This window comes from Bacillus rossius, chromosome 3 (genome assembly GCF_032445375.1).
Source record: "Bacillus rossius redtenbacheri isolate Brsri chromosome 3, Brsri_v3, whole genome shotgun sequence".
Classification (NCBI taxonomy): domain Eukaryota; kingdom Metazoa; phylum Arthropoda; class Insecta; order Phasmatodea; family Bacillidae; genus Bacillus; species Bacillus rossius.
Window position 1 is genome coordinate 37,268,211 of NC_086332.1, and position 14,035 is coordinate 37,282,245.

At 38.8% G+C, this 14,035-nt stretch overlaps 1 protein-coding gene across 1 annotated transcript; it reads right to left on the reverse strand.

Annotated features, from left to right (window-relative positions):
• Positions 1–2,224: 2,224 nt before the first annotated feature.
• LOC134530534 (UDP-glycosyltransferase UGT5-like) lies at positions 2,225–13,719 on the reverse strand. The gene is made up of 4 exons (XM_063365435.1): positions 12,590–13,719; positions 9,354–9,579; positions 6,348–6,567; positions 2,225–2,560 (listed from the first exon to the last, which is right to left on the reverse strand). Exons 1-4 carry the CDS (start codon positions 13,646–13,648, stop codon positions 2,278–2,280), a joined length of 1,788 nt encoding a protein of 595 aa, XP_063221505.1. The 5' UTR covers positions 13,649–13,719; the 3' UTR covers positions 2,225–2,277.
• Between the last annotated feature and the right edge of the window lie 316 nt (positions 13,720–14,035).

The following is a 14,035-nucleotide window of genomic DNA, read 5'->3' on the forward strand; positions in this document are numbered from 1 at the left end:
TCAAACAAGGTTTTTTTTATTTTCTCTTGAAAGTTTCATTATAAAAAATTATTTTAGAGGTAACTAAAATACTGGATTTATTGTAAAACCTGGGTTATCTTGAAAAGAAAAAAAAATACTCTACTTAAATTTTTAGGAAAGGCTTTGTTTGCATCAAACCTAAGCTGAGTTTTATTAATACAGTTACTATCCGTAATGACTTCTTTTATTTTCTTGAGAATCATGAGATTCACAAAATATCTTCACTAGTTTTCCTCAAGCTCTTCGTTTTTTATATTTTATTATAATTCTCTGAATGGAGCAATGGTTATCGGGTGTCAGACATAGACGATTTTGATTCGAGTTCCAGTATTAGTCAAACCCTCATTTTATGCAAGTTGGGAAACGTGGGACGCCTTGGATTTCCTCGGTGGTTTTCCCCTTCCCCCCAAGCTGTACATTCCGTCGGTGCTCTATCCTCGCCCTGCCGCCTCTCGCCATCTCTGATGACGCAACACGTTCACTCCATGGATTGTGTGTCCGAGATAGCAATTCACGCCTCGGTTAGTTCTCCATTGCCGTTCACTGCCGTGCATCAACAGCGCGGGGCTGGAGCGAGGTGAGTCGCGCTAATGCTCGTGGACGCGTCGGGGCTGTGAGGTAGCTATGAGTAGCGCGGCAGCTCATGTCGTGCGACAGTCCATCTGCATGGTCAGCGCCTTAACAGCTTTCTGCTTTAAGCCTGCCTCATTTCACCGTTTCCTAGGAGAAACTATGCATTAATGGCTTTTAAGTCGTAGATCATGATAAATTATTTACAGATCGCGCGGTGAAAGTACGCAGTTAAAGCCCTTAAATCTGGCGGCCCAAATGCCACAACGAACTCGACACTACAGGCCCAACACGCTCAGTAACCAATTAAATACAATGTCACTGTGATGTCAACACGACAAAATACGCGCCCCGACGGTCCGCAAGAGTATAATTATTATATTTCTAATTTCGTCGTGTCGTGCCGCACGATGCGGAAAGCAAAACGAAAACCTCACAGAACTAAATATCAAAATATATGTATCTAATTTATGAATTTTCATGTTGAAAAACCTAATTTCGTTTTACGTTTGGATAAACTTTCACACTTGTAGAGTGACTTAAGATTTTCATGACTTTTTTTTTAAGCTGGCGCGGAATTATCTACAGCTTGTTTCATTGTATCTAAAATGAACTGAATCTCACTTTATATATTAGATGACTAAATGTTATATTGTTATGCACTTCAGCTATCAACAGGAAATAATATATTCCTATAGGGCCCATGCTGTTTTGTTTTTGGCGCATTATATACCGCATTTTATGGACGCATTTGGCTTGGAATGAGTTACCGATAGCCATATTAGAGTTCGTCGTATTAATGTGGTTGTGGTCTTGTAACCCTAACTATAAACTCTGTCGTGCTGAAACGATGTGCGACGCCTAATCGTATTTGTCGTGTCTTGTCGGTCGTGGAATTGCGATTCCAGACTCCAGGCAGCAGCAGTATCGAAGAAATGTTAGGTGCATTTCTATTGGTGGGCTAGAACGATACAAAGTAGCTACAATCGATTGTGGCAGTCTCTTTTGAGTTTTAATAACAAATGAAAACCCATATCAGTATTTAAAAGTAAATACTAAATGAAGGAATCTGAAGTATGAATATATTTTGACAAAAAAAAAAAGCTTATATTTAATACGGAAAGTAATCATGACGAAATGAAATATTAAACTAAAAAAACAAGCATTTCGAACATTTAAAATATTGGTATTTTGCATCACAAGAGGTTTTAACACTAGAATAAGTACAATTTTTGACATTTGTACTATACAATAACTTTAATTTCGAAACGAACTTTAATATTTACATATGATTTAATTAACATGCATAAACTGCTCAGTGCAGTGTCGAACCAGACCATTGTCCACGAATCGACCAGAGTCGGTTCAAATCGTATTTTCCAGTGATCTTAACTTTGCTCTCAAAATTCAATTGTGCAACAGAATATGAGATAGAACGATGATCAAACCAGCTTACGACTCGAGATCGCGTCTGAGCTCTAATGGTGCACAAATGACCAGGGTTTTTTGATGGAAACCATTCTATACAAACCCTTCCATTTTACGCCATATTTTCCAATAAACTTTCCAAAAACGCATATCATTGTGGAAGTATTGTGCGCGTTGAGGTTGGTCATAAAATAAAAACAATTAATTTAATTATATTAAAAAATATTTAATTCCATAAATATTCTGCGAATGCCAGCATTAGTTCGTTTTCTGTTTCTGGTGAAAATGAGTCTTCAGTCTGCTGAATATAAACTTGACAGACATGGACAGTAGCACGACGAAGAGCGCCGCAGTCGCCAGGAAGAACAGCGCGACATCTAGAAGCAGGTAGCTGTACCACGGCATGTCCACTGCCGCCGTGCGCAAGTGCTGCGCTCCTTTGTGTCGCAGTACGTACTCCGTCCACCAGACAGCGCGCTCCATGGGCGTCGTCTGTTGGTCGTTCACTATGGCGTGCATGCGGTCCATGTTGTCTTGGTAGCTGTAAAGGAGCGATTAGGAATAAATTTCACGCCTTCCAATAGCTCTGATCCAACCCCCACCAAACTCCTTCGTCCCGTCAGCTGAAAACAAAGCCCAGACAGCCATGTGTGTGTGTCCGCTGCACCTATGGCTGCAGATGCACGAGGTTAATTGGTCAGGTCACTAGTTCGCGTCAAAGTGATTCGAGTTTGATTTCCGGGAGACAACCATATTTCGCACAAGTAGGAAATTTTATTTATACGTTAGTTAATGCCCGGCATGCATTTCAATGCATTTTTTTTGTAATGTGTTTTGAGTAGGTAAATATACAAAGCATCTCTCTATCCCTCTAATTCTATTTTTTTCTATAATATATCTCTCTATACCTCTCCTTATCTTTCTTTATATATGTCTCTCTATATCCCTCTAGCTCTCTTTTTTATATAACTATATCTATATATCTCTTTATATATGTCACTCTATAGCAATGAAAATATTTAAATCTGTGTTTTATTTATATATATTTTTACCTCACACAGGTGTGACATATGTCTATAGAAACATGCGCGTATTCAAATAATTTTTTTCTAATTTTCATAACAATCGGTGAAAAACTTTCGGTATTTAAGAATTTTAATGAATCAACATTTAAACTTTTATTTATATAGTTTTATTAAGCGCCGGCCAACAGATATAGTCCAAAATAGACTGGCACTATAAAAAAATAAAACAAAAACCAAAAAAATAAACATAGATAAGAAATAAGGAAAAATAAATAAATATGAAGTGTGATCGCTGATATCCAATCAATCACAAACAATACATTGGAAAATATGTTGTAAAAATGAAAGCCATTTGAGGCAGTAGGTTTTCTCAGGGATCTCTCGTTTGTATCACACAAGCGCGGCTCCAGTTGGGACGTTGAGAAAGGTGTGGAGGGGGGGGGGGGGTTGGTAGAAGGTGATATCCCTTTCGAATACGAATGTTGTTATTTTTATTTCATTGTAGAGGGTATATTTATGTTTAATTAATACTTTAATTCGTTTTTAAAAGTTATACATAATCTAAACCGTAAATTTCTAAATACTCTAAGTATAATTTCTGAATTATCTATTGTCATGTTTTGCAACCTCGACCTTTATTTGTACGTTAGCCCCTCCTGCAAGTCTTTCTAGAGCCGCCCCTTCGTGCCACACACCCTATCCACCAAGGCTCTATTAGGATATTAACATATTTCATCGTCTCAAACGACCTCGGCTTCAACGAGACGTTAAGGTGGGGGTCTCACACACCATGTTGGTGTTTTAATTTTCTATTTATTACCATCACTTAAGGGCTATTTATGTAATTAAATTCAACACTATACCTCCCTTGCATGTGTTCTGCCACAAAGTCGCACAAGTGATAGGTAACAGTTCCAACAATTGTGCGCCTTTTTACGCACATTATATATATATATATACTGTAACGCCCCTCGTGCCTCAAAATAAAATAATTTTATTTTAATAAAAAGTCCTTGGAAACTGCTGGGCAAAATACAAAGAAAATTAAAGTTAATTACCAGAGAGGGCACGAGGTGGTGAACAAGACAAAATTCACACTCCCTGCGCACTATTAACTTGGGGAGTTCGTGGATCGATAAAATGAAAAGGTATTTGATAAATAAATACACTACATCGCTAGCTTGGTCTATAGGTTTTCCTGGTTTATTATTAAGAGATTTTGTTTTCGCATTATTTCAACATGACAATAAAGATCTTAGTAAGTAACAAAGTTAAGGGGGCGCCCCGGGATTATTTAAAACCATACATATTACACCTTAACAAATAACTGATTACATAAACAAAAATTTTAAAAATTGCACCAAAATTTGATTCTCACAACGATTACATATACATGATTTTCTTTGATTTTACATGTCCCTGAAGATTACTTTCTTAAAGCCCTGCTCGCTGGTATCTTGTTAGTGAATTTAGTTGATTATATTGATATATTGATTATATATATATATATAGCTTATATCACCCGGGTCTTCCCAGGGTGACGTCGGACCGAGAGGAAAACTCTTCTAAAGGGGGAAATCAGCAGCAGGTCCCGAAGATCATGCGGGGAGCAATTTCTCTCCCCGGAAACTTTGACCCTGTCTGAAACACATGTCAAATTCAAAACGAATTAGACCTGCGTCCAGACAGTCATACACAGTCGGCGCGAAAGGCCAACAAAAGGGTATTTGGGGGGGGGGGGGGGGGAAGCTGGATTACTCACCAAACAGGGTGTGAAATCAGAGCTCGCAAGGTGCCTCGCACCGACATCAGGATGGCGCGTACCGAGAATTCGCGGATGCGCGGAAGAAACTAAAATTTTTAGGAAGGTAAAAAAAATAAATAATAAAATTTAACTAAACATGACTTATTCTAAATACTACATCTGAATGGCTACTGTACCACTGGGATCACATCCCTTAAAGCAAGCTGACTACATTCTTGTGCACACGAATTCGTCGTTGCCGCGAAAAGCCTCTTAGCACAGAGGACGCCGAGAAGACGTGGTCAGTAGCCGAGGTCGGATAACTAAGTCCGGCGACGGTGGTCAAAGCTTCTAATTAAATCGGGCGCTCAGCCCTAAGAAAAAAATGGGGGAAGGTTCGGCTCAGGGCCGAAAACATGCGGAGGTGCCCGAGGCGGGCGTGACAACAACACGACATGCGCGCTCTCTACCGGCGGCAACAGGAAGCTACAAAGAATCGACTTCTACAGGCCGCGAGAAGGAAGCATAGGGCTTAAGGGCGCCGCGGCGCTGCTCTCTAGCGGCGTAAAGGGGAATTAACTGAGGCGGTGAGCTGACTTGCCACCAGGTGTCTTGAGGGTGAGCTCTGCACGCTGGCGACCAGGCCCGCGGTTACTTTTTCCTCCGCTAGATGTCGGGGACGTCTCTGTCGGACCAGGGAGAAGATCATTGAATTAGGCCATCGTCCCGTCAGGTCACTGCTCCTAGCTTGATTTCTCAGAGCTAAAGTGAGGTGGAGAGAGAGGAAGGGGGGACAGAAAACGCCACTAGCTTGAGAACGTCGGTCCACTGGAGACTGCTTCGTGATGAGACTTGCTATTCTCAGCAGCCCTCTAAGAAGAAGCAGCTCGCAGGCCAGAAGCTGCTCTATGCGATTTTGGTCATGAAGAGAAATAATATTACAAACTCGGGACGTGACTGCAGGCGAGAGAAATTTCAACCGGGCTGACCATGTCCACATTAGACAGCAAAATATCAGATTGGCCCCCTGGGAAGGGGCTTCGGTCCACTGGCACAAAGTTTAAATACGTGGCGTACACCGGCCTAACAAAATTAAATCACCCCCTTAACAACCAGAAGAAAAAAAATAAGTATTCCCAAAAAAAATTAAAATTATAGAAAAATTTAAAAAAAAGGTGACGAAATGCCTAATTTCCGGCACAATACACACACACTTAGTAAATATATGGTGGAAATAATTCAAGAAAGGAAAAGTATTGAATTTACAAAAATAGCCATTAATTAATAGTAACTATGAGAGGATGAAAATAATCAACACGGCATGTGTAACCCTACCTTTACTTGTGATATGGTGTGGCGGGAATTATGAGAAAATTGAACAAAATATAGCTAATTTTAAATAGCAGTGCATTTTAAATGTTAGGTTTTAATAAGTGATTACAAGACTTGTAAAACTGTGTTTGATGGAGCCACGAAAAAAAAACAACTGAAAATATTCTATACAGCCTATTTGTCGAAATTCGACGAAACTATACATATTCGAGCAAATGTATACGAACCTTTTATTCTCTAAACATTTTTTCAGCGCTTCAAGTAATATCATTTTCGTCAGCTCGTTCAATTTAAGGTGTAATGCCACCCCTGCATCTTCACCCAGCTTCGTGTTGTAGTATTGGTCACCAAACACAGGTATGCTTATCATCGGGACCTTCGCGTGTATGGCTTCTTCGGTGCTTTGCAGACCTCCTTGGGTGATGAAAATCTTGACTTTAGGATGTCCTAAAGAAATTCACACAAATGTAAGTTTGAAAAAAAAAATTATTGATGTATTAATGTATAAAATTTTTGAATACTGTTTGTATCTCACTTCGAATGCTATAACTTCTATAAAAGTTTCTGGGAAACGATTAATATGATCTCGGTTTCAAATTTCAATAAATGTACTTTGGGAGGGCAAAGTTAAATTATAGTACTTATTTGTTGAATATATTTAAAATGGTGTTATTGATCTACGCAGTTAATACTAATATAGTTTTCGCAAACTTGATTACTTATGTAGTTAGATTTTATAATTATTTTATGTTTGCATCGTGCATCAGAGATCTGAAGATTGGACAGGCAAAAGATAAACATTTTAGCAGCACTACGGATAACAACATAAAATTTGCATGGTTGTCTGAAACAAACACATTAGATATACATTTGCATGATACTAAACATCTTAAAATGCAATATAAACCGGATTATCCCAATTTAATAGACTATTTCGCTCAAACAACATATTACTGCGGCACTCTTTTATTTCTCTGCATAAAAAAAAAAAAAAACATTTAATTTTCAGAGTTTCAAAACAGTACAATATTTAAACACAAAAATTCATCCTGTCTAGTTAGTTAATTGGCTACATAACTTAGAAGAAACACGAATCAGTACAACATAGTGTATTATTTTTAAAATTGTTAGCACCCGAAAGGTGATCTGACTGATCTAACTGAGCATTTACCCTAGCTAGCATGTTTGAAAATTCTAAAACTTAAGAGGAGAGTTGACGCACCTTCAAAATAAGGCTAAAATGATTAATTCAGAACGTAAAACATCCACTAAAATATAAAATAAAAATATTTTTTGTCAATTTTGCAAAGAAAATTGCATTATTTGTACTCTAAATTTTACTCTGTAACAACGCTCGGCATTAGTTAAGTTAGAAAAATTTGAACAGTGCCGAAGTGGGTCAGCCTCCAACTTTGCATAAAGGGTGACTATAAATTCTCTGCGCGCCAGTATTATAATTGTGATCTTTGAAAGCTGAAATTATTCGGAGGCATAATATAGAATAAACGTTACGTATAAACACATAATGCATGTTCCATAAGCTTGTTTTTCTCGAAACCCTTCAACAATCTGCCTAATAAAAGCGCTAAAGTGTTTAATCAGGTAGATAAAAATTTGTAAAGACTAATTATTGATTGATCCTGTATTGGTTCGTGGGTAACTATTGCTCCAAAATTATTTAGCTTTAAAAATATTTTAGATTTGTCATCCGAATAAAGACTAAATAATAACTTTGTTAGACTTTAGTTAGGATCTCAAATATTGTTTGACACCAAACTACTGCAACGTGAAAATGACGGAGGTATTCTGGTAAACATTTCCCCTTTTCCTTGCACATAAATCGGGAGTACCAATACACATATTGTAAAAATTGCAAATTTAAATTAATTTTTGCTACTTAGAGATCAATTAATAGCTACATCACATATATACTATTTTTGCTGTCCTTTTTTTCCCCCGATATGACTTAAGCTTCTCAAACAGCAAAGACAAGTATAGATATGTAAACCTTTAAGAAGTTATGGAAAACCTAACAATTTATTAGTTTTTTTTAATCATAATTTCCAAGTGTATTTACACACACACATACACACAAACATACATACATATATATATGTATGTGTATATATATAATGTTGAGTGCAGGATAATATACATTACAATGATAAAAATGCTTTGTGTTTATATCCTGCACTCAACATTATTCTACACACTATTTTTGACAATTATTAACTAAATTTCACAAGACCTTTATAACAAAAAAAAAATTTATTGCAATCACAAACCACCCGAATTAAAGATTTAAACATAAATTTCAATATTTAGTAATATGAAGATATTGGTTTGATCAAAAATTGTGAATATTTTAAAGACGAAAACACGAAAATAAAATTTTGAAGCATTATTTTTCTACTTGGCTAACATACTTAAAGTAGAATTATGTCATCTCTGATGTGAAGCCAATGCCTTCTGCGTTGGTTTTATTTTATATCGTGCTCAAAGGCGTACACAGGAGAATGATGATGATGATGATGATGATGATGATGATGATAATTATAATGATGATAATAATAATAATAATAAATATACCATTCACACCCACAAAATGAAAAAAATTGTAAAACAAACAACAGAAAAATAATTTTTATTCTCTACCCCCCCCCCCACCCCCCCCCCCCCCCCAACCCAACACGCACAATTCTGCATACCCTCATAACTGAGCGATAATTTTGTTTGAAATATGGAAGTGGATAGCTACAAAAAATTATGAATCAATTACACTCTTCTGTTGTGTCAAGGAATATCAATGTTTTGTCATCTTCATACGCTATGGTCACATGTGCATTTTTAAGATAGAATAATTTACTTTACAGCACCATAATATATATATATATATTATATAATGGCTGTACTCTCCATTGCGAAATACTAATAAAATTTTCGAATAAAGAAATAAAATGTGGAAATTAAAATTCAAATAATTATAATTGATTCCAACGTATACAATTTAATCAGATACCTAGCCAAAAATACTTCAAATATATAAATAAAATATGCTAGACTCTATGTATATTAGTCAAATGAGAACATGATTCTAGTATTTTATAAATAATTTCGGAGGATTTGCTTTTGCTGAATCGATCAATCAAATCATCTGAAATGTTCCACATTCAGTCAATCATATTAATATCTGAGAATGAATTCAAAAAAACTTTCAACACTCTCATGCTCACGCAGAATGTCCTGCTGCGGCAGCCACTTGGCGATCTTCACGTTGCGAGGCTGGCCGGGCAGGTTGTCCTGCTCCCACTTCCACAGCACGCGGTAGTCGGGCAGCTCGGCGAACACTTCCAGGAACACCTGGCGCTTGTCGGCGGTCAGCTGGTCGCTCCTGACGTTGCTGCCGAGGCTGAAGTATATCACGCCCTTGGGAGCCCCGTCCAGGAACTCCTGGATGTCCTGAAGGCATACAACACTGCACGTGAAGGAACTGCTGGATGTGCTGAAGACATACAACACTGCACGTGATGTCCTGAAGACGTTCAACACTGCACACGAAAAAACTGCCGAATGTCCTGTGGATGTACAACACTGCAAATATGTAATAATGGGATATATTTGGCAGCATGGGCGTAGATCCCGGGGGGCCAGGGGGGCCCGGGCCCCCCTGGAATTAATGGGCCCCTCCTTGGGGGGGCCCACTTCGTGATTTTAAAGTTAATGGTGTACACAACACACACACACACACACACACACACACACCTACACACACACACACACACACACACACACACACATATATATATATATATATATATATAAGATTATTATTTACAACGACGACAGACACTTTGACATGCTTTACATTCCTACCTTCGAGTTCCGTAGTTATTTTCCCCTACCCCTTCTGCAAAAGCCATGGTATGGCGTTTTCCAGTGAGAACTTTGAAATCCTTAATTCCTAGAAACAGTTCATTCCAAAGGACGAAGCTAGGGTAGGGTTCCGTTAGCATTTCCTCTCCATTGTTACCCACACTACCTTGTCCTCTGAAACGACAGTATTATAGGTTTCAGGTAGTCTGTTTTTAAAGTGGTTTTGCTCTCGTGTGCGCCAGTCTTCTGCTTTCTTGGCAAACATCAACATGGATAAGTTCGTGACGCGGAAGAAACGGAAAACAGAATCTGATCTCACCTGGTAAGGTTGATTGTTTTATAAGTAGTGACTATTATTTAGGTAAAATATTTTATTTAAGTGATTATGTAACATTATTTTTTCCAGTAAATAAACAACTTAATACTTTAACAGTAATTATAGCAGAATTTAGTTTATTTACGAACTGAAACTTATATACCATTTTCTGGAATTTTTTTAGCTCATCTCCATTCTGTAAGGCTAGCTGCTCTGTACGTTACATGTGAATTATACAGGGAATAATTTTTTTCCTCGTCAATATGGAATTTAAAATCACTCCCCTTTAATTATCAAACGATAATTTTCACAATTCATGGCCGATAATCACTTTATAACATTTGTTATTTGATAACTGCAACACTGCACGAGTAAACAGAAGTAAGAGTGAGAAAGAAGTATTTAAACGTTACACATCCGTATTTAACTTAATAAGGAAGCAAACGCGTCTCTTTAATAACTAATCAAGCGGCATATTTTAACTAAATAATTCACTGCCAAAATACTGATTATACTAAATATAAGCCGAGAAATGTATGTGGTTCAATTAGCTGTAGGATAAATTTCATAGTTCTATCTCCGAGATTTTTCACTTGTGTCATTAAGTTTTTTTTTCTTTTTTATCTGGTTGATGCCTTTACTAAATAAAATAGTCTTTAAGGGTTTTAATATGATTCGATCGTTCATTTGATGTTGATCCGTTTATTAGCTTTGGTGCTTTGGGTTTTTAGGGCGCATCAAAAACTGTGAACAAAGAATTTCACGAACAGCATTTTAATCGCAGTAATTATGTGATGTGGCATAAAAAACCCGACAAAGTGCGAGTCGAACTCGCGCACGATGGGTTCCATACCATTATCTATAAAAACGGCAAAAAAAAATTATGTTTGTTGTATGGGAGCCCCACTTAAATATTTATTTTATTCTGTTTTAGTATTTCTTGTTATAGCGGCAACAGAAATACATAATTTGTGAAATTTTATTCTGTTTTCACGTTTGTTGTATGGGAGCCCTCCTTAAGTATTTGTTTTATTTTAATTTAATCATTTATTTTTAAAGTGAATATATAACTAAATATTCTGTGAATATTTCAAGCGTCTACCTGTTGCCATTTTCAATATCGAGCAAACGTAAAAATAAAGTGTATTACATACGAACTTATCATACAGAGAAGACTTGTTTCGGTTGACATCTACCGCAAAGTTCTTAAACCACAGAATTCACGGCCCCCCCCCCCCCCCTGGAAATCCTACAGATTTGCGCCCATGTTTGGCAGTGTGTGTGGCCTGACAGTTTATGAATCCACTTTCGATCTGGAGTTATGTGCTGATTGAGAAGAGTTTCTTTTGTAATTTGGGTTGCAGTACAAAGTGATATATATATATAATAACATATTGCTACTAACGTGGGAGGCAAGGACGCGACACACGTCAGGTATTCGGGCGCCTGTTGGGCCTGCATGGCCACTGACGTCACACGCACATACCTTCGGAATTAGAGTGGCCAGACCTCGCCAACCCCTTGTCACTGCGCCTTCCTTTCTCCGCTCTGTTTCCTATACCTTAGCGGTCTGGGAATTCCGCGGGCTCACTGTGGCCACAGCGTGGAGTGGCGTAAATAAGCGGCGCTATTGTTGATGCTTCGAGCGTCGGGTCGGCCGGGATGACGGAACACGTCACAAACACTCCAGTCGATTCCAGAAAGACGGCCAAAGGGTATAAAAGTGACGGAGCTGGCCTCTGCGGGAGTTCCAACAGGCGAGTTGAGTACAATGCGAGTCCGGTGAGCGGCGCAGAGGCGGAGCAACGGGACCGTGCGTGTGCGACCGAGTGGTGTGAGACTGTGTGTGCGGACAGGTGCGAGGTACGGGGCGAACTACTGTTGAGCCTAGCTCCAGTGAGGAGTGTGAACTGTGAACATTACATATACCTAGTGGTTCGTGAACATGCATGATTTGTGGTGATTTAATAAGTAATGTATATATATATATATATATATATATATATATATATATATATATATATATATATATATGTATGTAGCAATTAAAATTGTATGTAATTAATTGGCTATCCTTACGAACTCGTTTTCTACCCCAAACTAAACGAATTCAAAATAACTGAGTGTGCATAAATGAATTAAATGAAGTCATTGAGTAATGTACAGCAATAGCATATTCCTAAAAAATTAAGAAGAAAAATGAATAAGTAGATAAACATGTTCAAACACCAGGTTTGATATGAGGAATATTTTTTTCCCCCTATTAAGAACTGTACCAACCTTGGGGAGAGGTTTGGGCGGTCTGATGTTAAAGCCATTGATGTTCACAACTGCCGGAACATTCGGTCTTGGAGGGTGGAAACCTTGCACGTATGTCACGAATAGCATACTGACTTGCGTGTAGAGATCTCCTATGTACGGTGTGGACTGTCCAAAATACTTTTTTGCTATTGCGTCTTGGCTTGGCAAAATTTTATTGTAGAATAAATGACCTAATCTGATCTGGAAAATCACTGTCTCTAAACGCTGCCAGAATGTTCTGCTCTTGTCGGTGTACGGAAAGGCTATTTCTGGAATGTAGGAAGGGTTGGTAGGGTTCCCAACGGAGTCATAATTCAATGCCATCGGTGGAAGAGACGTTATGCCGATCATCGGAGCAGAGAACCTGTGAGCGAAGGCAGCCGTGCACGGTGTTAGCACCCACTCTAAGATGACCAGGTCGAAGTGTTCCTTCGTGTTCTCGGGGTCGATCATCTGTCGAACCTTCTCGTGGCTCATTATCGTCTCGCACATGTCGTCGCCGGAGAGCAAGGCATTCGAGAAAACTTCGAACGCCGACGGCTCTTCATGCATGCCGGAGCTGAAGTTGTTGGTTTCTCGGAACGGCTTGTACATGCAGGAGACGTCGACCTCGGTGTAGTTGGCGAGCTGCGGGTCCCTGACGGGGTCAGGGGTCACCACGACCAGCTGGTGACCTCTCCTGCTCAGCTCCAGAGACAGCGCGCGGAACACCACCTGGTGGCTGATGGACGGAATGGGGAAGACCGCGAGGATGCGGGCGCCCTCCGCATGTTGTCCCTCGAAGACGAGGTAGGAGGTCACCGCGAGGAGCAGCGTCCAGCAGAGACGGGCCATCGCGGTGTTGCCAAGGCCCAAGACAGGGACGGTTACCTCATGCGGCTCACGCGAGGTGTGAGGCCCGACAGCGCGTCTTATACTGCTGCGTTGCCATGCGCGGCTGATGACGTCCTCCGTGACCTTGGCTGGCTCACGTGGCTGCTCAGCGCACACAGATTTCCGAGCGCTCGGACAGAACATACGCTGTCTTCGTCTGCGCATGAATAGGCGGAAAGTGCCCACTAAAATAACTGCAATTGAGAAACGCCAACATCGAAAATTAAGTTTCAAATATAAATAAAACAAAAATTTCTAAAACATGACGTAAATGAAAAAAAAAAAAAAAAAAAAAAAGCAGTTCTTAAATACACTATACTCTTTTTCAGTTATTCTGGCTGTCACGAATTTGAAGGGAAGTGATTTCTTTACTAGCATTTTAAGTAAATTTTTATTCTTATTTACTTATTTTCTTTTCGCGCATATCATCATGATTTGTGTTATATGGCATTACGAAAAGTTATTTTTTTGTATACAATGTCCCTAAGAAATCTAAATACGATTTGCATTAATCTATAATGTCTGAAACGAAACACAGTTCATACATTTCTC

Coding starts and splice junctions, on each gene's coding strand:
- LOC134530534 (XM_063365435.1), bottom strand. CDS start 13,648: ATGCGCAGACGAAGACAGCGTATGTTCTGTCCGAGCGCTCGGAAATCT. Junction 6,568..9,353: donor GCCGCAGCAGGACATTCTGC/GTGAGCATGAGA, acceptor GAATTTCTTTAG/GACATCCTAAAGTCAAGATT. Junction 2,561..6,347: donor AAATGTTTAGAGAATAAAAG/GTTCGTATACAT, acceptor GCTCCTTTACAG/CTACCAAGACAACATGGACC.